Source organism: Pristiophorus japonicus, chromosome 4, assembly GCF_044704955.1.
Source record: "Pristiophorus japonicus isolate sPriJap1 chromosome 4, sPriJap1.hap1, whole genome shotgun sequence".
NCBI classification, from domain to species: domain Eukaryota; kingdom Metazoa; phylum Chordata; class Chondrichthyes; family Pristiophoridae; genus Pristiophorus; species Pristiophorus japonicus.
This window is the reverse complement of record NC_091980.1, coordinates 272,504,426-272,530,423: the sequence shown is the minus strand read 5'-3', so window position 1 is coordinate 272,530,423 and position 25,998 is coordinate 272,504,426. Positions and strand designations below refer to the sequence as shown.

The 25,998-nt window shown below is 45.0% G+C and overlaps 1 protein-coding gene across 1 annotated transcript in view; it reads left to right on the top strand.

The window, feature by feature from the left end:
• Positions 1–25,998, top strand: part of kcnh5b (potassium voltage-gated channel, subfamily H (eag-related), member 5b) — a 604,928-nt gene that overhangs the window by 55,101 nt on the left and 523,829 nt on the right. The window contains 1 exon segment of the mRNA XM_070877933.1: positions 23,825–23,948. Coding sequence (XP_070734034.1) covers positions 23,825–23,948 — 124 coding nt within the window.

Here is a 25,998-nt window from a genome sequence, read left to right as displayed (position 1 = left end):
TAAGTAATGGGCGTGTGGTGCATTAAGCAGTGGCAAAGGCTAGTGGTGCAGTTGGTGGGATATGACATTTGAAGATGAATTCACTGACCTTGACTACTCGTGTGAGGTCACTGAACTCTTTGCGCCGCTGCATCCAAGTCCTCGGTGCTTGACTCCTGGCATTGACCACCACAGCTATCTGGTCCCACTGCCTTTGCAAGGTTTGTCTGGAGGGCCTCCTGTGTGGATAAAGCGCATCTCTCCTCCTTGCCACGACGGTCTGCACCTGGGCAGGACCAGAACTGATGTCCGAGGGGGAGTGTTTGCTAGTGCTGTTGGGGAGGGTTTAAACTAATATGGCAGGGAGATGGGAATCTATGCAGGGAGACAGAGGGAAGTAAAATGGGGGCAGAAGCAAAAAGTAGAAAGGCGATAAGGAAAAGTGGAGAGCAGAGAACTCAAAGGCAAAAATCAAAAAGGGCCACATTACAACATAATTCTAAAAGGACAAAGAGTGTTAAAAAAAACAAGCCTGAAGGCTCTGTGACTCAATTCGAGGAGCATTCATAATAAGGTGGATGATTAACTGCGCAGATAGCTGTTAACGGATAAAATGTAATTGAGATTACGGAGACATGGCTCCAGGGTGACCAAGGCTAGGAACTCAACATCCAGGGGTATTCAATATTCAGGATGGATAAGCAGAAAGGAAAAGGAGGTGGGGTAGCGTTACTGGTTAAAGAGGAGATTAATGCAATAGTAAGGAAGGACATTAGCTTGGATGATGTGGAATCTGTATGGGTAGAGCTGCAGAACACCAAAAGGCAGAAAACACTAGTGGGAGTTGTGTACAGACTATAGAAGTGAGGTTGGGGATGGCATCAAACAGGAAATTAGGAATGCGTGCAATAAAGGTACAGCAGTTATCATGGGTGACTTTAATCAACATATAGATTGGGCTAACCAAACTGGTAGCAATACAGTGGCAGAGGATTTCCTGGAGTGTATAAGGAATGGTTTTCTAGACCAATATGTCGAGGAACCAACGAGAGAGCAGGCCATCCTAGATTGGTTGTTGTGTAATGAGAGAGGATTAATTAGCAATCTTGTTGTGCGAGGCCCTTTGGAGAAGAGTGACCATAATATGGTAGAATTCATCATTAAATGGAGAGTAACACAGTTAATTCAGAGACTAAGGTGGTATGAGACGTGAATTGGATAGGATAGACTGGTGAATGATACTTAAAGGGTTGACGGTGGATAGGAAATGGTAGACATTTAAAGATCACATGGATGAACTTCAACAATTGTAGATCCCTGTCTGGCGTAAAAATAAAACGGGGAAGGTGGCTCAACCGCGGCTAACAAGGAAAATTAGGGATAGTGTTAAATCCAAGGAAGAGGCATATAAATTGGCCAGAAAAAGCAGCAACCTGAGGACTGGGAGAAATTTAGAATTCAGCAGAGGAGGACAAAGGGTTTAATTAGGAGGGGGAAAATCGAATATGAGAGTAAGCTTGCAGGGAACATAAAAACTGACTGCAAAAGGTTCCATAGATATATGAAAAGAAAAAGATTAGTGAAGGCAAATGTAGGTCCTTGCAGTCAGAATCAGGTGAATTTATAATGGGGAACAAAGATATGGCAGACAAATTGGACAAATACTTTAGTTCTGTCTTCACTAAGGAAGATACAAATAACCTTCTGGAAATACGAGGAGACCGAGGGTCTAGCAAGAAGGAGGAACTGAACCTGTTGGCTTTCCTTGCACTTCTTACACCAGCCATCCTTCCAACGTCCTTCCAACCTCCTTCCAACCTCCTGGTCTTGCTGCAAACCCTGGCCTTTAAAAAGGCCAGGGAGCAGCAGGCTTGTTAGAAACCCTTACCTACATGCTGAATTTCTCAGTGGTATCAACGCACAAAGTAAGACAGCCATACCGCTGAAAAATTCACTTGGAAGGGTTCATTAGTGCTGGAACCCATTTGTTCACTTTTGGAGCTGAATTTATAATGGGGAACAAAGAAATGGCAGACCAATTGAACAAATACTTTGGTTCTGTCTTCACTAAGGAAGACACAAATAACCTTCCAGAAATACTAGGGGACTGAGAGTCCAGCGAAAAGGAAGAACCGAAGGAAATCCTTATTAGTCAGGAAATTGTGTTAGGGAAATTGATGGGATTGAAGGCCAATAAATCCGCAGGGCCTGATAGTCTGCATCCCAGAGAACTTAAGGAAGTGGCCCTAGAAATAGTGGATGCAATGGTGGTCATTTTCCAACATTCTATAGATTCTGGATCAGTTCCAATGGATTGGAGGGTAGTTAATGTAACCCCACTTTTTAAAAAAGGAGGGAGAGAGAAAACATGGAATTATAGACTGGTTAGCCTGACATCGGTAGTGGGGAAAATGTTGGAATCAATTATTAAAGATGTAACTGCAGCGCATTTGGAAAGCAGTGACAGGATCGGTCCAAGTCAGCATGGATTTATGAAAGGGAAATCATGCTTGACAAATGTTCTAGAATTTTTTGAGGATGTAACTAGTAGAGTGGACAAGGGAGAACCAGTGGATGTGGAGTATTTAGACTTTCAAAAGGCTTTTGACAAGGTCCCACACAAGAGATTAGTGTGCAAAACTAAAGCATATGGTATTGGGGCTAATGTATTGGCAAGGATAGAGAACTGGTTGGCAGACAGGAAGCAAAGAGTAGGAATAAACAGGTCCTTTTCAGAATGGCAGGCAGTGACTAGTGCAGTACCGCAAGGTTCAGTGCTGGGACCCCAGCTATTTACAATATACATTAATGATTTAGATGAAGGAATTGAATGTGATTTCTCCAAATTTGCAGATGACACTAAGCTGGGTGGCAGTGTGAGCTGTGAGGAGGATGCTAAGAGGCTGCAGGGTGACTTGGACAGGTTAGGTGAGTGGGCAAATGCATGGCAGATGCAGTATAATGTAGATAAATGTGAGGTTATCCAGTTTGATGGCAAAAACAGGAAGGCAGAATATTATCTGAATGATGACAGATTAGGAAAAGGGGAGGTGCAATGAGACCTGGGTGTCATGGTACATCAGTCATTGAAGGTTGGCATGCAGGTACAGCAGGCGGTGAAGAAGAAAAATGGCATGTTGGCCTTCATAGCGAGAGGATTTGAGTATAGGAGCAGGGAGGTCTTACTGCAGTTATACGGGGCCTTGGTGAGGCCACATCTTGAATATTATGCACAGTTTTGGTCTCCTAATCTGAGGAAGGACATTCTTGCTATTGAGGGAGTGCAGCGAAGGTTCACCAGATTGATTCCCAGGATGGCAGGACTGACATATGAAGAAAGACTGGATCGACGAGGCTTATATTCACTGGAATTTAGAAGAATGATAGGGGATCTCATAGAAACATATAAAATTCTGATGGGATTGGACAGGTTAGATACAGGAAGAATGTTCCTGATGTTGGGGAAGTCCAGAACCGGGGTTACAGTCTAAGGATAAGGGGTAAGTCATTTAGGACTGAGATGAGGAGAAACTTCTTCATTCAGCGAATTGTGAACCTGTGGAATTCTCGACCACAGAAAGTTGTTGAGGCCAGTTCGTTAGATATATTCAAAAGGGAGTAAGATGTGGCCCTTACGGCTAAAGTGATCAAGGGGTATGGAGAGAAAGCAGGAATGGGGTACTAAAGTTGCATGATCAGCCGTGATCATATTGAATGGTGGTGCAGGCTCGAAGGGCTGAGTGGCCTACTCCTGCACCTATTTTCTATGTTTCTACCTCCTCCACCAAGACCTCCAGTGCAGCGCCCAAGAACCTTGGAGCACACTCTAACCCTGTTGCACCATTATTCAGTCTTTCCAAGGTCAGAATGTCTTCCTGCATGGCTTCCAGCATCTGCTCCAGTCACGGTGCACCTCCCTTTAAGAGGTTGGCTTTAACTTGTGCTAGTCTGTCACAATATTAGCCCCCTGCTGAGGTGTACAGCCACTCAACAGCGTGGTTAGCACTGGCTGCATGCTAAATTGATTTAAATGAGCAGGCAGCATGAAGTTGGAGTGCTGCCTGCACCGGACTCAATGGGCGTGGGTTAATCGCGCATCGCAATCCCCGTGCCAGTCCAATTTAGCCCCACCTATATATATATATATATACACACATTAGATACAAAAGACGTCAGGAGCGTTTTTCAATTTTACTGCAAATCAGGTGGGCGGGGCATGCGCTACACTTGCCTGATAGCTCCAGTGAAAAGTCAGACCCATATTTATGGTCGATTTCACTAAATATTTTTGGATGATCTGCCAGCTCTCAACAAGTGCACATGGGCACCTCGCCACTGTGGGCAGGGGAGGGGGGGGAGTGGCGGGGAGCGGGTGGCAGGAATCCGAAGTGGGAAGGGGGGCCTGATATATTCTTTACGACATCACTCACACACACATTACACAAGATGGCTCCAACAGTAATGTCACATGAACCTTTATTGTAATTACAGCAGTAGTTGTATTACCACAGTAGTCCACTTGTGGAGCAGTAGTACACTAGGTGGAGCTCTATTACACTTCTCCCTCCTTGGTGAAGAAGTAATCATCACAAAATAATAATCATACATAATTTGCATGTTTATACACAACAAAAGATATGGAATTATTTTGCCATATTTACAAATCAAACTTAACCACTCATTTTCTGTTTCGAAGAGGATACCTTCGTTCTCGAACAGAACTTCCCAAACTTGGTGTTGAACTTAGACTCATTCTAGGCTGAGGCTGGGGAGAGTTTTTCTCCAAGGGCAGCAGCCCTTGATTGACATTATGACTCTCTACAACTTCAGTCTGTTTGCCTGCCTGACTCAGACTCAGACTTAAATTCTGATTTTCTCTTTTTTTAGTTTTTAGTACAGCTGATGTAGGATTTGCTACTGGTACTCCACTTGTAACAAGACCAGCTGACTTATTAGAAATAATCGAATCATACCAACTTTCAACTCCTTCCACATCTGTAGGTAAAATATAATCAATGTGAACGAACCTAACCTTTCCGTGATCAAACATCTTGACCAAATATGTGCAAAGGCCATATATCTTCACTACTCTTCCTGGTGATCACTTTAACCATTTATGGTGATGGTTCTTCACTCTAACCTTCTGATTCAATTTCACACTTCACTCTCTTACTCTGCCTCTATCAGGATTTTCTTTCTGTCGTAATTGTTTCTCTTCTACTGACTGTGCCAAGTTTGGCTTTAATAACGAGAACCTGTGTTGTGTCCTTACACACTACAGCAAATCAACACGAGGCACATATTGAAGACAAGGTCACTCCGTGACCTGTTCCTTCATTCACAGGACCAAGAAGTGATGACCCTGCGTGGGACCTCCCTTTATATACCTGGATGACCAGGTGAGGAGTGTCTCCCACAAGTTCGCCCCCTGTGGTCAAGGTGTGCATTACTCAGGTGTATACAGTGTACAGTGTTGTTACATGAAGGTTACAGTTATGTGAGGTGACAAACATGACATCACCTTCCCCCCAACGTCTTTGGATCAAAGATTGAGTCTTTCAGGCGGTCGACGCTCTCTCGTGGAGCGCCGCAGTTGGGGCTCTGGTTGTTGAGCCTTGGCATGCGTCTTTGTCACCTGTGGTGATTCCGGCTCATCCGGGCTGACTGCAGGGACTGTGCATGCTGCTGACGGTTCTTGTTGCTCGTTCACTGGCAGTGGTGTGGGCAGCATCTCATGATTTTCCTCAGGTTCCTCAGTGTCCATGCTGAACCTTTATTTACTTGGTCCAGATGATTGCGGCATATCTGCCCATTGTTGAGTCTGACCACTATGACCCTATTCCCCTCTTTACCAATTACAGTACCCTCGAGCCACTTGGGCCCCACAGCGTGATTAAGAAAAAATACTGGGTCATCGATTTCTATCCATCTCCCCTTTTGAGTTACGGTCATGGCACTCATTTTGGGACTGGCGCTTGCCCTCAACAATGTCTGACAAGACTGGATGAATGAGGGACAGCCGAGTTTTTAGTGTACGTTTCATGAGTAGTTCCGCTGGCGGGACTCCCGTGAGCGAGAGCGGTTGGGACCTGGAGGCCAGCAGAAGGCGTGATAGATGGTATTGAAGGGAGGGTCCTTGAATCTGGAGCATGCCTTGCTTTATGATTTGGACCGCATGTTCCGCCTGGCCATTGGATGCCGGCTTGAACGGTGCTGTCCTGACATGTTTGATGCCATTACCCGACATGAACTCCTGGAATTCATAGCAAGTGAAACACGGGCCGTTGTCGTTAACCAGGATGTCCAGCAAGCCGTGGGTCGCAAAGATGCACGCAGACTCGCCACTGTGGTGGATGTCGTGCACAAATTCAATATGATGCACTCGATCCATTTCGAGTACGCATCAACAACAATGAGGAACATTTTTCCCATGAACGGGCCCGCGTAGTCTACATGAATACGTGACCATGGCCTAGTGGGCCACGGCCACGGGCTGAGTGGGGCCTCCCTGGGGGCATTGCCCAGCTGGGCACATGTCGTGCACCTGCGAACACAGTGTTCCAGATCTGCATCAATTCCCGGCCACCATACATGTGACCACATGTGACCGGGCAATGGCCTTCATAAGCACGATGCCTGGGTGCTCGCTGTGGAGTTCCCTGATGAATGCTTCCCTACCCTTCTGGGGCATGACTACAGGGCTGCCCCATAGTAGGCAGTCAGCTTGGATGGAGAGTTCATCCATGCGTCTGTGAAACGGTCTGACCTCTTCAGAGCATGCTCCGAGTGCGGGCGCCCAATCCCCAGTCAGGACACATTTCTTAATCAGAGCTAGGAGGGAATCTCTGTTTGTCCAGGTTTTGATCTGGTGGGCTGTGATGGGGGAGCCTGCGGTGTCAAAGGCATCGACAGCCATGACCATCTCCACGCTTTGCTCCGCTGCCCCCTCACTGGTGGTTAGTGGAGGCCTGCTGAGCGCATCAGCACAATTTTCGATGCCTGGTCGGTGCTGTATGGTGTAGTCATATGCAGCCAGCGTGAGGGCCCATCGTCGTATGCGAGCTGACGCATTGGCATTGACAGCTTTGATGTCGGACAAAAGGGATGTTCACGGCTTGTGGTCTGTTTCTAACTCGAACCTTCTGCCAAAAAGGTACTGGTGCATCTTTTTCATCCTGTAGACACATGCGAGTGCTTCCTTTTCAACCATCCCATACCCCCTTTCTGCTTGGGAGAGTGACCTGAAGCCATAAGACACAGGTTGGAGTTGGCCCTCATCATTACTCTGCACCCAACCCCATAGGATGATGCATCGCATGTCAAAACCAATTTCTTACAGGTGTCGTACAGGGTCAATAACTTATTAGAACAAAGCAGGTTCCGCGCCCGATTGAAAGCCCATTCCTGACAGTCCCCCCCAAAACCAATCGCAACCTTTACGCAGGAGCATGTGTAGCGGCTCCAGCAAGTTCGGTAAAAATTTCCCGAAATAGTTCAATAGTCCCAGAAATTAACGCAACTCTGATGTGTTGCCGGGCCTGGGCGCGCGACGGATCGCCTCCGTTTTGGATTCGGTGAGCCGGATCCCGTCTGCGGCAACCCTCCTGCCCAAAAAACTCGACCTCTGGGGCCAAAAATGCAAACTTGGACTTCTTTAGTCGCATGCCTACCCAGTCCAGTCGGCGAAGCACCTCCTCCAGGTTGTGGAGGTGTTCCTCGGTGTCTCGACTCGTGATAAGGGATGTCTTTCTGAAATACAATTGTTCCAGGGATGGATTTGAGCAGGCTTTCCATGTTCCTCTGAAAGATAGCGGCTGTTGAACGAATGCCAAATGGACACCTGTTGTAGACAAACAGCCCCTTGTGCATGGTGATGGTGGTCAGTAGCTTGGATTCTTCGGCCAGTTCCTGGGTCATGTAGGCCGAACTGAGGTCCAACTTGGTGAACAGCTTGCCGCCTGCCAGCGTGGCAAAAAGATCCTCTGCTCTCGGAAGTGGGTATTGGTCCTGAAGGGACACTCGGTTGATGGTGGCCTTGTAGTCCACAGATGGTGGCCACAGATCCTGACCGAGCCATCCGTTTTTAGAACAGGGAAGATGGGGCTTGCCCAATCGCTGAATTCAACGGGCGAAATTATGCCCTCTCTTTGCAACCTGTCCAACTCACTCTCAATTTTCTCCCGCATCACATACGGCACAGCTCTGGCTTTATGGTGCACTGGTGTGGCGTCCGCGGTGATGCGTATCATTACTTTGGTGCCTTTGAAAGTCCTGACGCCAGGTTGAAATAATGACTCGAACTTTATTAGGACCTGTGAGCATGAACTTCGCTCCACAGGTGAAATGGCGTGCACATCCCCCCATTTCCAGTTCATCTCGGCTAGCCAGCTCATCCCCAAAAACGCGGGACCATTTCTCAGGACAATCCAGAGTGGCAGCCGGTTCTGAGATCCATTATGTGTGACCACCAACATTGCACTACCTAGCACTGGGATGATTTATTTGGTGTACGTCTGTAATTGCATGTCAATGCATTCTAGTTTGGGTCTGGATGACCAGGTGACGAGTGTCTCCCACAAGTTCACCCCCTGTGGTCAAGGTGTGCATTTCTCAGGTGTATACAGTGTACAGTGTTGTTACATGAAGGTTACAGTTATGTGAGGTTACAAACATGAGAACCTGGTTCATGGCTGGCGTTTGAGAAACAACTCTGCTGGTTGGTTCTACCAATAGTTGTACGAAGAGTAATCAGAAAATTTGCTAGTTTGTGGTCCAACAACAACTGCCATTTCTTTGGATTTAGATCCAACATTTGCTTTGTACTGTGTGCTCTGCTGCACCATTTGAAGCAGGGTGGTACGATGGAACTTTGGTATCTTTCACACCGTTTCTGCTTGTGAACTATGCAAATTCTTCTGAACAAAATTGCGGCCCATTATCAGACACAATTTCTTCTGCGACATTTCTTCTTCACAAATTGTCTAATGTTTTACTTGTTGTTATTTTCCACATCGGAAACACCTCTACCCACTTTGAATGACTATCAATCACACTGTTGTCTTTGTAGCTTAACAAAATCTACATGTAACCTTTATCACAACCTGGGAGGCCGTTTCCATGGCTGTAATGGTACTGATGGTGGTTTCTTGCTTACCAATTGACATGTTGTACACTGATCTACTCTATGGCCGAGAAATCCCAGTGTCCCCAGGTCTGTACTGAGTGCATATGGACCTAGGAAGGCATCACAAAAGCCGGTTTTCAGCGCACAATGCGCATGTGCTGAAAACCGGCTTTTCCGATCTGTCAAGCTCCAGCTTATCAGACCCTCCATATCTTGGCAGCTAGGATATTCACATGGGCAAGATTGCGGTATTTACCCATATCTTTCCCAGTGGATGTCCTGAAAACTCTTGCGCCTGATAAAAGCAGACACATAGTGTAGGGGTTTTTCCTTCTACTGTTGCTTATGACCGGGCGCAACCTTCAGATTATGGTGATTTGAGTTGCTATCACCAGTGGACCCTTTTTCTGCTTATACCCAATTACAGCTTAGTGATATGTTTGATACCACCAGTAAGTCTGGGGCTGCTTATACCCAATTACAGCTTAGCGATATGTTTGATACCATCAATATGTCTGAGGCTGCTTATACCCAATTACAGCTTAGTGATATGTTTAATACCACCAATAGATCTGAGGCTGCTTATACGCAATTACAGCTTAGCGATATGTTTGATACCACCAATAGGTCTGAGGCTGCTTATACCCAATCACAATCTTGACGTTTTGAGGCATCCTGCACCCCTATCTGGTTCTGACCTCAGAATTTAGGTGGATAATGAGCTTCCCACAATAAAACACTCAGAGATGCAAAAGACAAGAAATGTTCCTGGAAAAGTCAGGTAAGTCCTACTTTATTAAAACGCAGGTGAGCGTTTAAACAAGGTTAAGTTGCTAAAGAAAACACAAAACTAATACACACATAATAAAATTGGTGCGAGCTCCCAAAGTGTGGATCAAGTGAAATACAAGGTCGATGCACTGGCTTGTTGAACCACTTTGAACTAAGGGAAAAAAAAGGGTTTACGGGAGGGAGGGACACAACGAAATTCTACACAAGTTTAAAATCCTTTTACCCACTCTATCACCCACCCCCTCCTTTAACCTAACTAGCCTAAGCTGACAGTTGGGAGAAGACTCCAGGGTGATACTCACAGTTTCCTTTGACGGGTAAAGTGGGTCCCACCTTAAATCGGATTTGCTCCAGTTATCCTCGGAGGTTGTATGGGCTCGCAGTTGTGTTTCTTTTTGGCCGGGTGAGTTGTCGGTGTGGACTGGGGTGAATGTTGCCTCCCCCGGTCACCTCGGTCGTCGGTTGTCCAGTCGGTGGGCCTCGGAGCGTGGTCCTGGTGTGCGGCTCGGTTGCTTAGGGCAAGGTTGGGCCCCCCCCACTTTTTCCTCTTTCTTGGTTTTCGGTCGCTGGTTCAGCACACGGATGGAGTCTAGGTCCGCTGGTGGCAGTTGTCTTTGGCCGCTCCGAAGTTCTTCCGCCTGGGTCGTTCTTTTGCGAGGCTGAGTCCCTCGCTCTTCCTTCGAGGTGTCATCAGGTCCCCTTGTCTGTGTTCTTCAAGTGCTGCCAGCTCACACCTTTATACCCGGTTCGGTTCCGGCCTTTTTCACGCCCAAACTGAATCAGTGTCTCATTGTTTGAGTCGAGGTGAGGATGAGGTGTTAAGGTAAAGCATTGTTTCTTGTGCACCTCGATGCCTGATAGTCTGGCTGGCTATTGTGTCAGGGTCGGGATGCACCGAGGTGTTGGCCTTTCCTATTGTCTTTATGTACGTGGGTAATGGGCTGGTGATGGGCCCTTCTCCTTGATTAGATCCAGGTAAGCTGTCCTTTACAAAATGGGCCGTGTATTCCCCATTGGTCGAGGATTTCCCTGCTTCTTGCCCGGCTCAATTCACTGATTGGTCGGCCCAGGATGCACTTTCCCGGGATTGGCTGGCTTCTCAGCCTGCCTGTGGCCCCCGAATTCACATAGTGTCTGGCCACAGACATCCTTCCCAGCCTGCCTTTCTTCCTGCGGCTTGCCTTGGCCAAAGTTCGATTAAAAGGGTGTATGGGATGATCCCATGCTCTGTTTCCTTGTTACCGGGTGCCTTTTTTTTTCGTAGCACTGGATTTTCGACCCTTAACAATAGCTTACTTTTACAGACATAAGTGTTTTAAAACATACAAAAACATAACAAAATAAAATTTAAAAAACACATTTTATCGTTAAAAACCCTGCCCAGTACGGTAAGTTTATTTTAAACCATAATTTAAAAAACTTTTTTAAAAATCGGAATTTTTTTAATGACATTAATAACTTTAATTTAAATTAATCTTAAATATGTAGTGTCTTTTTTCTATTTTTTATTAGTGTTTTGGTGTTGGGGGTTTCTCAATCATAATATTGGGAACTCCAACTTACTTTGATTGGCTGCCCAGAGCCATGTGACTGCAGCACCAACTTATGTCCGTCCAGACATGCATGCGCTCTGTCGTACAGTGAGTGAAGGCCTCAGGACAGGGATCTCTCGTGGGTGCAGCAGGAACAGGTAAATGAGCATCTTTTTCCTCTTTTCAGTCGTTTGCCCGTGAGAAGACCTCGACCTGGATTTCTAGGCCTATATTTTTATCTAAACCTGACCACCATAAATAACTGCATGCAAAACTCTTGGTCAAGCACTAGTCATGGTCAGGTGCTGGTCATGAAGATCTCCTAACAATTTGGACCTGTAATTATTTGGAATAACCACTTTTGCACCCCTAATGATACAATCTTTTTCTGATACCTGGTTTGGCCAGCCATTTGCTATGTAATTGTGCACCTTTGATATAACTGGTCACGCTTGGTTGCTCTACCAATCTCTTCAGCTATGACTGGCAGTTCATCAATGTATGAAAAATAGATCATGGCCCTGAAATCCCGATCCTTTGCTTCCCGCAGGCACTCGCCAGAAATTGGCTAAAAAGATCCGCACCTACCTTCTTAGTTTCCAGTCTTTTGAGTTCTTGCTCACCTTTCTCTTTGAGTACGTATGGTGTGGGACGTGGCTTGCAGTAAACTTGGCTACCGTCCTTCTGCACTCTGACATTCGCCTTGAAGTCTTGGATTGGACTGCCTGTTTCACAGAACACCTTTGGATACTGTTTGCTGACATCCTCTTTCGATGCAAGTTTTGTTTCCACGCGAAAGATCTCATTCCAATCCCGCTTCAGTGATCCCAACCAATTTCTATCTATCAGGCCAGGCTTGTCTCCTGCCACTACTATGAGAGGCAAGCTCTGAAACTGATCCTTGTCACCCTATTACAAGAATTTGCTCTCCTGAGTAGCCTCACAGCTTTATCTTTGATTTCTGCAGAGGAAAATCACGCAACTTGTCGAGATATTAAGATTTCGGTACTATGCTCACGGATGCACCAGTGTCGGTTTCCATGGGTATCCTGGTTCCTGCAACATCTACTTGGATGACGATACTTTGCAAATCGTTGGTAGGTACCCTTGTGCTCCTGATGACGAGTATCTCCAGAACCTTCTCGCCCTGTTGCTTCTCTTCAATGCTATGTAGTGGCTGGTGATTTCTACTTCTAGCATTGAACATCGGTCTGCTCTTCAGTCGGCATGCCTTGCATAAGAAACACTCTGCCTTCACATATGGACAGCTTTGAGCAATGTGTTGTCCCAGGCACAGATAGCACGACTTCAATGCACTGTTATCTTGTCCAGTTGCTGAGGCCTTGGGGCCCAACTTTTACTTTTAACCTCGGTTGTCTGACGACTGGAAATGATGCGAAATTCTTGGGAGTATTGGTCGGCCATATCCATCGATGTAGCTGTCTGACAAGCTAAATCAAAAGTCAAGGTGAGTGTTGTCAACAATTTTCTTGTGATTGCTTTATTTTTCATCCCACAAACAAAGCGGTCACGCAATGCTCGGTCCTGACAGTTTCCGAAATGACAATGAATGGATACATTTTTTAAAGCTACAATGTATTCACTGATAATCTCATTAATGAATTGATTTCATGTTCCAAAATGATAACTTTCAGCAATTTCCAGTGGCTCAGGACTGTAGTGCTGTTCTAACTTGGGTAGAATCTCCGTCAGTGGCGTGTCCATTGGCTTGACAGGAACAAGCAAATTTTTCAGGATTTCATACACCTCTGAGCCTGCTTTAGTCAAGAAAATAGCCCGTTTTCTTTCTAAAAGCACCTGGTTCGAGTTTTCATCATCGGGGACTTCGACAATACTATTCGCGGTGAAAAACATTTCTCGCTGCTCTGAAAGTCTCTCGGTCACGATGCAACTCACTCAAGTGCCCTATTATTCCCATAAGCACGGCCATCTGGACTCTAAATTTAGCCAAGTGTTTTCGAAATTTACCTTGGATTCTTAGCTGTGCTGCAAAACAAAGAAGTTCTCAAAGTCACTCTGTTCGTTGGCAGGATCATTCACCAACAAAAATTTCAGCTAGGGAATCCGATTACCCTTTCCTCATTCGTCAAAAGTGATATATTCTTTAAGACATCACTAACACACACATTAAACAAGATGGCTCCAACAGTAATCATGGTGACCATGATCCTTTATTGTATTTATAGTAGTATTTGCATTACCACAATAGTCCACTAGGTGGAGCAGTAGTCCACTAGGTGGAGCTCTATTGCGGGGGGGGGGCGGGGCGGGGGGCACTGTGCAGTCAGCAGTTAACCTCGTGTCATTTTCTGAGTGGTCTCCAGTGGTCCATTTAAGGAGGGTTGGTCCACTCAACACCTGGTATCAGTGGGCGAATTGGTACACAAAAATGGCATTGGGGGTCCTACAACCAGCGTAGGATCCTGGTATAAAAAATTTAATTCAGCCGCTAGCCGCCCATCTCAAAGTCACATCAGATGTGATCCAGGCGGCCAATGGACGGGAAATGTTTTCAGGTTTTAACTACTGTTCACCCTGTTTTCTAACATTAAGGAGTGGGTGGCAATTCAAACTCGCCCCCATTATATGCAATATATAGGCCCCAAGTTTCCACACGTGGCAAAACGGGCGCCCCTCCGAGCTGGGCGCCCGTTTTTCGCGCCGAAAACGGCGCCTGAAAAAAAACGTGCTATTCTCGAGCGCTTTGCAGCTCGATGGCTGCTTGGCGCGGCGCACAGGGGGCGGAGCCTACCACTCGCGCTGATTTTGTAAGTAGGAGGGGGCGGGTACAATTTAAATTAGTTTCTTTTGTGCCGGCAACCCTGCGCATGCGCGTTGGAGCGTTCGCGCACACGCAGTCTGAAGTAAACATTGGCACTCGGCCATTTTAAAAAGTGCTGCAGAAAAAGTAAAAATTTGTTTATTGAACCCTTGCAAAGGCTTGTATTTTAATTTTCTTGATATTTCTGTGTGTGAGGGTGAGGGAGTGCATTCTGTAATTAAAGATAGAATGTGATAAACGGGACACATGCACTTGTTTGAGACTATTCAAATTCTTTGTAGCTGTTCAATTTTTAAATTTTTTTAATAAAACCACATTGCCCTTCCATGATCAGCACTGAGGCTTCTTGCAGCTTTCTCCCCCTGCCTCCCGTCGGTCCCGACGGCAAACCGCTGCCTCAAGTACTGAGGCTTCTTGCAGCTTTCTCCCTCCCTCCCTCCCCCTGCCGTCGGTCGGTCCCGAAGGCAAACCGCTGCCTGAAAGGCCTGCCTGAAGCACTTTCACACAGGTAGGAACATGGTTTATTTAATCTTTTCTTTGCTTATAAATTTTTATTCAGGTTGGATTTATTTGTATAATATTTGTATAAGTATAACTAAGGATTTATTGTAGAATTTAATGACTTCCCTTCCCCCCCTCCCCCCCCCCACCTCGTTCCCGACGCCTAATTTGTAACCTGCGCCTGATTTTTTAAAGTGTAGACAAGGTTTTTTCAAGCCTATAAAAATCTTCACTTGCTCCATTCTAAGTTAGTTTGGAGTACGTTTTCACTGTGGAAACTTTCAAATCAGGCGTCAGTGGCCGGACACGCCCCCTTTTGAAAAAAAAATTCTGTTCCAAAGTGAAACTGTTCTACCTGACTAGAACTGCAGAAAACTTAAATGTGGAGAATTGCGATTTCTAAGATACTCCGTTCTCCACCAGTTGCTCCTAAAAATCAGGAGCAAATCATGTGGAAACCTGGGGCCATACAGTGCACAGTGCTTCAAATCCATTTTCAATTAATATAAATGACTTATTTGACAGAACAAAATGCATACAGAGTTAGTTCTTTAAATAATCACTTTAAACTTCTACGTAATAACATAATCGCTGGTCTTCCATCAAAGTCATACAGATCTGTAGAACACTTTAGATATTAAAACTTTTCGTACAAGAAATGTTCTTTCACTAAAAAGCCACGTAATTCAACAATGATCATTCAACTTGAATTCAACATGATGCAGCATTAGGTGCACAAACATGAAATTACAAACCTAGCCTCTTTGTACCTTTACAAATACAATGAACCATGACTTAAGTGTGAAAAGGGTGTAAAGTCTGGTTTTATTTGTTATATTTGCCTTTACTATTGTCCTGTAAAATTTCAGAAGGATGCTTACTTTTATATTGGATCATGGTAGAACCATGGGTTGCAGATCAGAACAAAATATAAATAGTATCTTTTTGTTTGTTCCTGGGATGTGGGTGTCACTGGCAAGGCCAGCATTTATTGTTCATCCCTAATAGCCCTTGAGAAGGTGGTGGTGAGCTGCCTTCTTGAGCCGCTGCAGTCCGTGTGGTGAAGGTACTCCCACAGTGCTGTTAGGGAGCAGTTCCAGGATTTTGACTCAGTGACGGTGAAGGAACAGCGATATACTTCCAAATCAGGATGGTGTGTGACTTGAAAGGGAACATGGAGATGATGGTGTTCCCATGTGCCTGCTAGCCTTGTCCTTCTAGGTGGTAGAGGTCACAGCTTTGGGAGGTGAGGTCGAAGAAGTCTTGGCGAGTTTCTGCAGTGCATCTTGTAGATGGTGCACACTGCAGCCATGGTAAGCCGGTGGTTGAGGGAGTGAAAGTATAAAGTGGTGGATGGGGTGCCAATCAAGCGGGTTGCTTATTCCTGGATGGTGTTGAGCTTCTTAAGTGTTGTTGGAGCTGCACTCATCCAGGCAAGTGGAGAGTATTCCATCACACTCCTAATTTGTGCCTTGTTGATGCTGGAAAGGATTTGGGGAGTCAGGAGGTGAGACACTCGCCGCAGAATACCCAGCCTCTGCCCTGGTCTTGTAGCCACAGTATTTATGTGGCTGGTCCAGTTAAGTTTCTGGTCAATGGTGCCCCCTAGGATGTTGATGGTTGGGGATTCGGCGATGGTAATGCCGTTGAATGTCAAGGAGCAGTGGTTAGACTCTCGCTTGTTGGAGATAGTCATTGCCTGGCACTTGTGTGGTGCGAATGTTGCTTGCCACTTATCAGCCCAAGCCTGAATGTTGTCCAGGTCTTGCTACATTCGGGCAAAGACTTAGGAATGGAATTGAACTACCATATATACTCGCGTATCATGCGACTTTTGAAGACCTAAATTGTAACCTAAATTTGGGGGGTCGCATGATACGCGAGATACAAAATTTGCGGGTGTGAAGTGCTGGCCAAGATTAGGCTGTTAGGCTGTTAAGCAGACCGTATCCACGCTGAAACTCGGCAGGTATCTCCTGGGCTGGATTGCAGCCTCTATTGTCGCTTGTACTGTATCGGGGGGGATGAGAGAGAGTCGCGGAGGTCGGGGGGGGGAGGAAAGAGACTGGACCGGATCCGACCTGACCCCCGCTCTCCCTACCCCGGCGACCCGACCTCCGCTCCCCCAACTCCCCCCCCCACCCGGCAACCCGACCTCCGCTTCCCCCCGGTGACCCAACCCGACCTCCTGTTCACCCCCCCCACCCCCCCGGCGACCCAATCTCCGCCACCCACAACTCCCTCTGAAGTTTGCTGCATTATTAGAGGCTCCATCTATCTCAGCCCATGCTTCTTTTACCCGCAAACACAGTAGAGGCTTCAGTTTTAATAGGGCCCCTTGATGCCACACTCGGTTCGCGAGTTTCCCATTTTTGCTCCTCAAAGTGTACAATAAAGGATCGCGAAGGGGTGCAGGAGACCTGAACGCCGCCTTTCACACCACTCCGGGGAAAAACCTGGAACGCAAAAGACCGTAAAACCGAGCCCTAAAGGTTTCAATGTTTGACAGCACATTAACAGAAACTTCACATGAACATTGGCTGAAACACACAAGTGCCTACCCTTGTGAGTTGTTAGTTGGTGATTGGACTAGGATGAGCATGAGTGGCAAGTGAGTTGGGGAAGTTATAATGTAGATAGAGAGGGATGGGTGGAAGTGCAAGGTAAGTTGGTGTGAGTAAGGATATGTAGGAGTAGGGTAGGGAAGGCAGAATGATGTGGATATGATAAATGTCACAGCAGGATGAGGTTGAGCGTGGCTTTGCAGTGATCTACTGAGATAATTGAAAGGTTTGCGCCACTGCAGCCCGGTCCTCCTGACGATATCTCTGCTTGTGCCCTCCTGAGCAATGTGCAACCAGGCTGCGTTGCTCTCCTGGGGAGGTCTCTTCCGTCCATTGGAAGGGAAGAGAACCTCCCTGCATACTGTGACTTCCTCCATAAGCATCTGGAGGGAGTTATGGGAGATCCTGAGTGTAGCTGTGCACCTTTGTGCAGTGCTTGTCAGTGTTTTCAGCACCTCAATGCTGTAGAGCACTGACAGCACAAATATCAAAGTAAATTTGCACGTGGTCCCTTTAAGGAAACCAACTAATGATGCAAACCCGCTTCCTTCAATTGGCCAGGAAACTCGCTGGGCAGACTTAACTAGCTCAATCAGAGGTAAGTCATGTCGCAGGCCTGTATGGAGCCAACAGCGGGGCCGAGACTTGCCACTGACGTCACGCACCTCGGACCTGCCGAGGTAGTGAAAATCGCGGCCATTCGTTTGCTCCTACTCTATATACTTTCTGTTCTCCAATCATTCCTCGATCCAGGGCCACTATTTTACCTTTGATACCATGGGCCTCAATCTTCACGACAATTGTATTAAGTGGCACTTTATTAAATGCTTTTTGAAACTCCAAAAATTCATCACTGACTGCAATCCCTTAGACTTATTACTTGAGGCCCTGTATTACTATTACCCTTCATCTACAGCATGTCAGTTTATTACACTGATTAACCCCAGTATTATGACAAGAAAATTGAAAGGAAACATTAGTTAAAAAGTAAAAAAAAATAGAAAGAATAGTAAATAGCTAGAAATAGGGTTACAATTATGTCTTGTGCTTCTGTAAATGTGACAAACTGTAACAGAGATGTTTTATGACATTAAAAAAAGAAAGACTTGCATTTCTATAGCACCTCCCATGACCACCGGATGTCTCAAAGCACTTTACAGCCAATGAAGTACTTTTGGAGTGTAGTCACTGTTGTAATGTGGGAAATGCAGCAGCCAATTTGCACACAGCAAGTTCCCACAAACAGCAATGTGATAATGACCAGATAATCTGTTTTTGTTATGTTGATTGAGGGATAAATATTGGCCAGGACACCGGGGATAACTCCCCTGCTCTTCTTCAAAATAGTGCCATGGGATCTTTTACGTGCACCTGAGAGAGCAGACGGGGCCTTGCTTAACATCTCATCTGAAAGACGGCACCTTCAACAGTGCAGCACTCCCTCAGCACCGCACTGGAATGTCAGCCTAGATTTATGGAGGTCGAAATTCACATCTGCCGGAAAAGGATCGCACCTACTATTTTTGTAGTGTTTTGGCCGCCGGAAATTCAGCTCTTTGTTGATTTTTTCTGAGCGGGGCGAAAGTCGGTCATAATGGGGGTGTAAGTGGGGGCGGGAACGGAATCTTCGCCGCTCTCAGTCATCAGCGCCGGGCTGGTGACGTCATTGCGCTGGCACCTCACAACGTCTCTCCCCTTCAGTTAAAGGGGAGGGTTGCTGCGAGCTCTGCATCTTTTTAAGTTTGGTCCACTGGGCTACAAAGAAGGGTTCCGGCAGGCCAGCGACCTGGCACCCAAGAGGGGGGCTGTCAGGCTGCCTGTTGGTGGCCCGGCAAAACCCAGGGGCAGAATTATCGGCCTGACCTGACAGTCGGCCAATAAAAATAAAAAAGATGGCGGCCGCGGCAGTGCGCCCTCCCCTTTAATGGTGGCCGCACCGCCATTTCAAACACAGTGCGCTGACAGAAAAAGCTGGTGGGGCACCAGCGGCGGCCAGAAGACTTTCTCAGCTGAATTTCGTTTCGGGGGCGGGACTTTGGTGGTGCGCACTTTGATGACACACTTAAGAGGCTTCAGCAGCAGCAGAGCGGAAGTGGGGTGAGCGGGGCAGATATGGTCACCACTAGAAAACCCCTGAGCAGAACTTTGCGAGCAGCGGCCATTCGACGAAAAACCGGCGGCCATTCAATATTACCCAATGGCCACCGCTTTCCAGCAGCCAGAGGCCTTATCGGGAGGCTGAATTTCGGCCCCATTTTCTCAAGTCCTTGGAGTGGGACTTAACCCACAACCTTCTGACTCACAGGTATTTGACAATTTGACTGAATTGCTGTATTGCAAATTGCTGCCAGTCATTTAGTAACCCATTTATTTGTAGTCAAGTATATTGTGTAACTCAGATGTTGATGCTGTAATATTGTGTAATATTTGGTGGTTATTCTGTTATAAAGGCTTTATGTGTGGTATTGTTCCTTCTGCCTTTTTGGTGTACAGTCCAGGAAATTATAGAAAATGGCTTGTTATTTCTGTTTGATTTAGGTAGATTTTGTTTTTAGTTTTTTCATGTAAGAAATATGTTTTTGAAAATTTCAATGAAGCCATTCATAACTGAAAATTTAATACCAGACAGATTCAGGAAAAATGTAATAGCTACAAGCTATCTCTTGTGGAATAACCTTTTTAAAAATAAAAACAAACATCACTTCTTGTTAGTGGCTCAGGAGCTACAAAGATTGGAGTATGTCTGTGGAGGAGTGAAAAGTCTGTGACATGATCACTGTTGTTCAGTAATCTCTCAAAATGAATGCCTTATCATGTCTCTCAGAAATACCTCAAAAGCATTTCACACAATGAATTGCTGAACCAACTGTTGTTAAGTGGGAAAGGACTACAGCTATTTCAATGCACAGCGAGACCCCACAAACAACAATAAGATATCTCGTTTTTTGTGCACACAACAGAAATGTTTTAACATTTTACAGCACACCAACTGCCCAAAGTTTCTTTTTCTGTTAGTGTTCCTGGCCATTTGCATAATGCCTATCTCCCATCTATCAGCATCAACATCTGAGTGGATAGATTCAAGAATTCAAGAAAATTGCCTTGCACTTAAAAAAAAAAGCTTCCACATACAAATGGCAGGATGCGGCTACATTCCAAAATTCAGCTAACCCCAGAGGAGGAACGGCCTGCATGATAAGGCCTTTCGTTTTCTTTTGAAGTTGGAAGGATGTTGAGCAGCTGATTATAGAGAGGTGTCATTGCCCAGCAAAGCTGGCAGCGATATCAGAAATAGCTTTGGATGTCATCACTGATTCACTAATCGTTGCTGTGGCAGGTGTTCTGAGCAAGGCCTATCTTTTTGCATACCACATGTGTCTTTACCAAAATAGTCATGTGTCATTGTAAAAATGCTAACCCTCTGTACCTGCTATACAAACCCCACTGTGTTATAGAGCTGGGAGACCTTTTAGTACACTTTGCATTACATCTGCCCTTCCTAGTCCTCCTCTATCATGTCCAGTTCTAGTTGCAATCCCCACAATGTGCAACGAAACTTGAACTTCCAGTTAAAACATACAGCAGCTCAATTTTAACTCAAGACTCTAGGTCATAGGATGCAGCCTTTGCAGCAACATTGGCTGTGTAAGAGGGCTAGCAATGCATCACAGGTGCACCTCAATGTGGCAGTGCTCAAAACCAACTTTGACTTGATAGAGACTTCATTGTTTGGAAACCAACGGTAAGTGTGCACTAACCAGCATTCACAAACTTGATGTTTATTAATCCTCAACCACTGCTGCGATTAGTCTAAACGCCAAAAGCAATTTCTACACTTCAAAACTTGCAATGCCAACATTTCAGTGTTCATGTACCGAAACTGGTCTTATGCCCAGAATAGTGAAGGGAGTGATGCTTCAGTTTACTGAGTAGAAGAAGATAAATGGTGAAACCTATACTCTCCATTTGTGCAGGAAATCCTGCCAAAATGTACATTATTCAGTCATAACTAGTACCTGTACTATTAATTTATTGCTCATTCATTCAATTATTGATCCAGTGCTATTAAAACTGAAAGAGCTGATCACAAATGGAATTATGCTGTTGTCAGTACGCTAACATAAGTTGTATAGATTTATTAGACAAACAATTGAACTCTGTTTGTCAGCAGCATAAGAATTGGTTGAATTCTTCGATAGTTTGGAAGGTATTGTGGACGGTTATGGTTGGGCCAATCATGGGTAGTAAAAAAAGATTTGTGCGGAGCGATATTTGTGCTTCACTTTCCCAGGAGGTTCAACTTTATATGTGTTGCCAGGGCTTCTATAGTCAGGCTGAAGAAAAATGGGTGGTGGGAGCGGGGAGAGATGGGAACATCCTTATCTGGTCCCTGCTTGGAGGAGGAATGCATAGAAGGTGCAGCTGTTTGTAATTGTTGAGACTGAGGGATGGGAGTAGAGGAATTTGATGCAGCAAGCAACTGAATGTGCCACCAAAGGCCATGGGTACATGTTGGTCTTTACTGCCTGATTTTAATGGAAGTTGTGTTACTGGCACATGATCCTCCTGCCAGATTTTCCTTGCTGTGCTCTGCTCAGGCGATGCTTAACGCCAAGACAGTAAGAACGAAAATCTATCCAAATATTTCTGAAAATAGGGAATAGAAAATCCCACACCATCTGGTCAAATGCTTTTTCTGCCTCTATGAAGAATACCAGGGCAAGAATGTTCTCATTATTGCAGGAGTTCATAATATTGAAGTGTTGAGATTAAACGGGCAAAAGGGCAAGTCCAACTAAGACCTGATGCTGTTAGATTCACTCCTACAGGAAATTATGGTTCAATACCTCTTTGTGATTAATTTCAAAGAACTGCAGGGGAGTTTGTCCTGGTGCCCTGGCCAATCAACAGATTATCTGGTCATTATCCCATTGCTTTTTGTGGGACCTTACTGTGCGCAAATTGACTGCCATGTTTCCTTTATTATAACAGTAACTACACTTAAAAAAAAGTATTTAATTGACTGTAAAGCACTTTGGGACGTACTGAGGTTGTTAAAGGCGCTAATTAAATGCAAGTCTTTCTTTTTTTTTAGTACTGTCAGTGGGTTCATGAACGAGGGAACAATAGCCAAAATAACAGCAAAGATTCTACAGAATCTCTTGATTTTCCGAGGACCAATTTTAAACCATGTTATTACCAAATTATCCTGCTATTAGAGAGGATAATAACGATAGCTTTTGAGCACTTCTAGGGCAGATTACTGCTAATCAGGACAAGTCCACATGTTGTTTGCTTAGTAGGGATATTTGTTTGTAGGTTCTGTTCTGCACACCAGGAGGGAGTTCCTATTAAGATAGAAACATAGAAAATAGGTGCAGGAGTAGGCCATTCGGCCCTTCGAGCCTGCACCACCATTCAGTAAGATCATGGCTGATCATTCCCTCAGTACCCCTTTCCTGCTTTCTCTCCATACCCCTTGATCCCTTTAGCCATAAGGGCCATATCTAACTCCCTCTTGAATATATCCAATGAACTGGCATCAACAACTCTCTGCGGCAGGGAATTCCATAGGTTAACAACTCTCTGAGTGAAGAAGTTTCTCCTCATCTCAGTCCTAAATGGCCTACCCCTTATCCTAAGACTATGTCCCCTGGTTCTGGACTTCCCCAACATCGGGAACATTCTTCCCGCATCTAATCTGCCCAGTCCCGTCAGAATCTTATACGTTTCTATGAGATCCCCTCTCATCCTTCTAAATGCCAGTGAATAAAGGCCCAGTTGATCCAGTCTCTCCTCATATGACAGTCCAGCCATCCCTGGAATCAGTCTGGTGAACCTTCGCTGCATTCCCTCAATAGCAAGAACATTCCTCCTCAGATTAGGAGACCAAAACTGAACACAATATTCCAGGTGAGGCCTCACTAAGGCCCTGTACAACTGCAGTCAGACCTCCCTGCTCCTATACTCAAATCCCCTAGCTATGAAGGCCAACATACCATTTGCCTTCTTCACCGCCTGCTGTACCTGCATGCCCACTTTCAGTGACTGATGAACCATGACACCAAGGTCTCGTTGCACCTCCCCTTTTCCTAATCTGCCGCCATTCAGATAATAATGGTGCTACAGTGAAATGTTACACAAACTACATCTTTTCTGTACTTGGCTGATTGTTGATAAAGTAAAAGGTATACATCAGAAACAAGTTTACTCTACCACTGCCAGTTTAGCAGAAGATTTATTGGCTGTGTGTGGCTTGAGATTAAATATTGTAGAAAGAACACTTTTTGGGAGTAGCTAATTTAGCTAGGTAGAGCATGGATCTATGTTAAGTAGAAAATCATCTTGGTGAAATTATAAGTTAACCTAATGATCATGTGGAAAATATAATTGTTCTACACATTTGAAAATAAATTATGTCGTGCTTATATAACTATCTACAATATGTCTACATCCAAAATGTATCCCATCATGCAGTACAGAATGGCATAACATAATTTAATATGTGATCCTTTGCTTACATTTACAGAGACAAGTTTCTTACTTGGAAATGCTCAGATTGTAGACTGGCCAGTAGTTTACAGTAATGATGGATTTTGCAAGTTATCTGGATATCACCGGGCTGAAGTAATGCAGAAAAGTAGCACCTGCAGGTAAATGATTTGATGTTCACTGATAGCACTGTTGCACAGGCACACTCAATAATAGTGTGCTGCTCCCCAGCATTTGGCTCAGATTACTTTCTTTTCATGGAGGAGAGCTGTTGGGACCACAAGATGGTTTCAGTTGGTGAAATTGAAAGCCAGACTGCAGTAACACCAACAAGAAGACTGATGCTGCCAGTGGAAGCAAAACCACTTTTTGGAGGCTTTCTCAGTTTATCGGACACAGGCCCACATGTATGACTTTATATTGCCATTTTGCTTGTCTTGTAGCATTGGTGCAGAAAAGGCCCTGCCAAGACAGCTTAAGAAGGATGCAAATGCACCTTTTTTCAAGCATTCCAACTTAAATATTTTCCACTTGGCAAAGCATTAATGATCAATTAATAGTCAGCAACACTCCAAAGCAATTTTATATGTATGCACTGCTGAATTTAGGAACTGCTTGGCAAAGCAGGGACTTTTTCTGTTTTATAGCTTGCCAAATTGTTGGCAACTACCACAACTTACCCTTGTTGAGATGGTCAGTGCTATTTTTTTCAATCTTGTACACACCTACACAATCAAACAGCACAAGCCCTGACATTCATAAGGCTCAATAGGAGACCTTAACTTAATGCTTGCCAAACATAGAGTTAAGAGTTAACAAAATCTTTTTTTTTTGTAATAAATAAAGTCCTTTCAGTGCATGGCCACAAAAATATGAATGCAAATTTGTTCTATACTCTCAAAATTAACTTACATGTCTATCGTGCTTTTCACGTTCAGAAATGTCTGAGTGAGCCTTGTTGGCTGGTGGACTAAAATGAACACCAAGCAAGAAGGAAAAAGGATAGAAAGTTGAAGGAGGAATAGCATGTTTGAAGAGAAGGGACTTTAGAGGAAAAGAAAGTGCCTTTCATGCCCTCAGGACATCCCAAAGTGCTTTACAGCCAATGAAATACTTTTGAACTGTAGTCACTGTTGTAAACACAGCTTTGAAATTACGCACAGCAAGGTCCCACAAACAACACTGACCAGATAATGGGCCTAAAATTGAGGCGATGAACGTCCTAAGTTAGACCGTGTCCGTACGATCCTCCTGTGACGAATTGATGCTAAATTCTACTGGAAAACTGATCTGAATACGCTTTATGTTTCATGGAAGAGAATCAATAACAGCCATCTCCATTTTGCTTCATAAGGATTTTATTTTTAAATCTCGTATGCAGATTTACATTGAAGCAGAACCAGAATCTGCACGCTTACATTGGAAGTTGAATGAATTGATCACCAGATTAATTTAAGATATATTGCAGTACAATTTTCATTAAGCTGCTTTGCTTTTTAAAATTATTTACAAAATAAAGTTGGCACGTTGAAGCTTACTTGTGCTGCTTTTTGGTTTTGAGCTATTGAAATCTAAATTTTTAAAAATAGCAAGCTTATACAGATATCCATTAAATGATGTTCTCTGAAGCTAATTTTAGTTTGAACTCTAAAAGGGTGATACAGTAAACATACATTTATGGCTGTTTATTTTCACCCAGCATAACACAATCTCTTTGCTTGAGCTTCAGGTATTTTGCTGAAGCATCTTTCTTTGCTGTGTCTTTGGCTCAGAGATCATTGTTGTTTGGACTCTGAAAGGAAGTAAATGCTTACGAGATCAAAGTTATTTCCCGTGTCAATTAGAAATAATTCAAAAGTAAGGGGGCAAAATTCCCCATTTTATAGCCCCAGTATGCCTCCGGGGGTGGCTCTAATGGGGTGCAATGAGGTTATCGCCTGAGGGAAGGGGTTAATCTCCGTGTGCGCAGACCTCTCACCGCCACTCGCCAACCCCTTTGTCCCCTGCAGGGAGAATTGTCCTGCAGGGGCAAGGATGGCGCTGGCCGATGTCAGCGCCAGCTTCGCGGGTCACGAAAACTGTTGGATATCCGCCGCCGGGCCGCCCCTTAAAGGGGAGGCCGTTTGCACTACGGGCCGCCATATTTTTCTGTCGGCCGACTCTTCTGTCGGCCCGTCAATGGCGGCCCTCGCCTCGACTGGGTTGCCATCC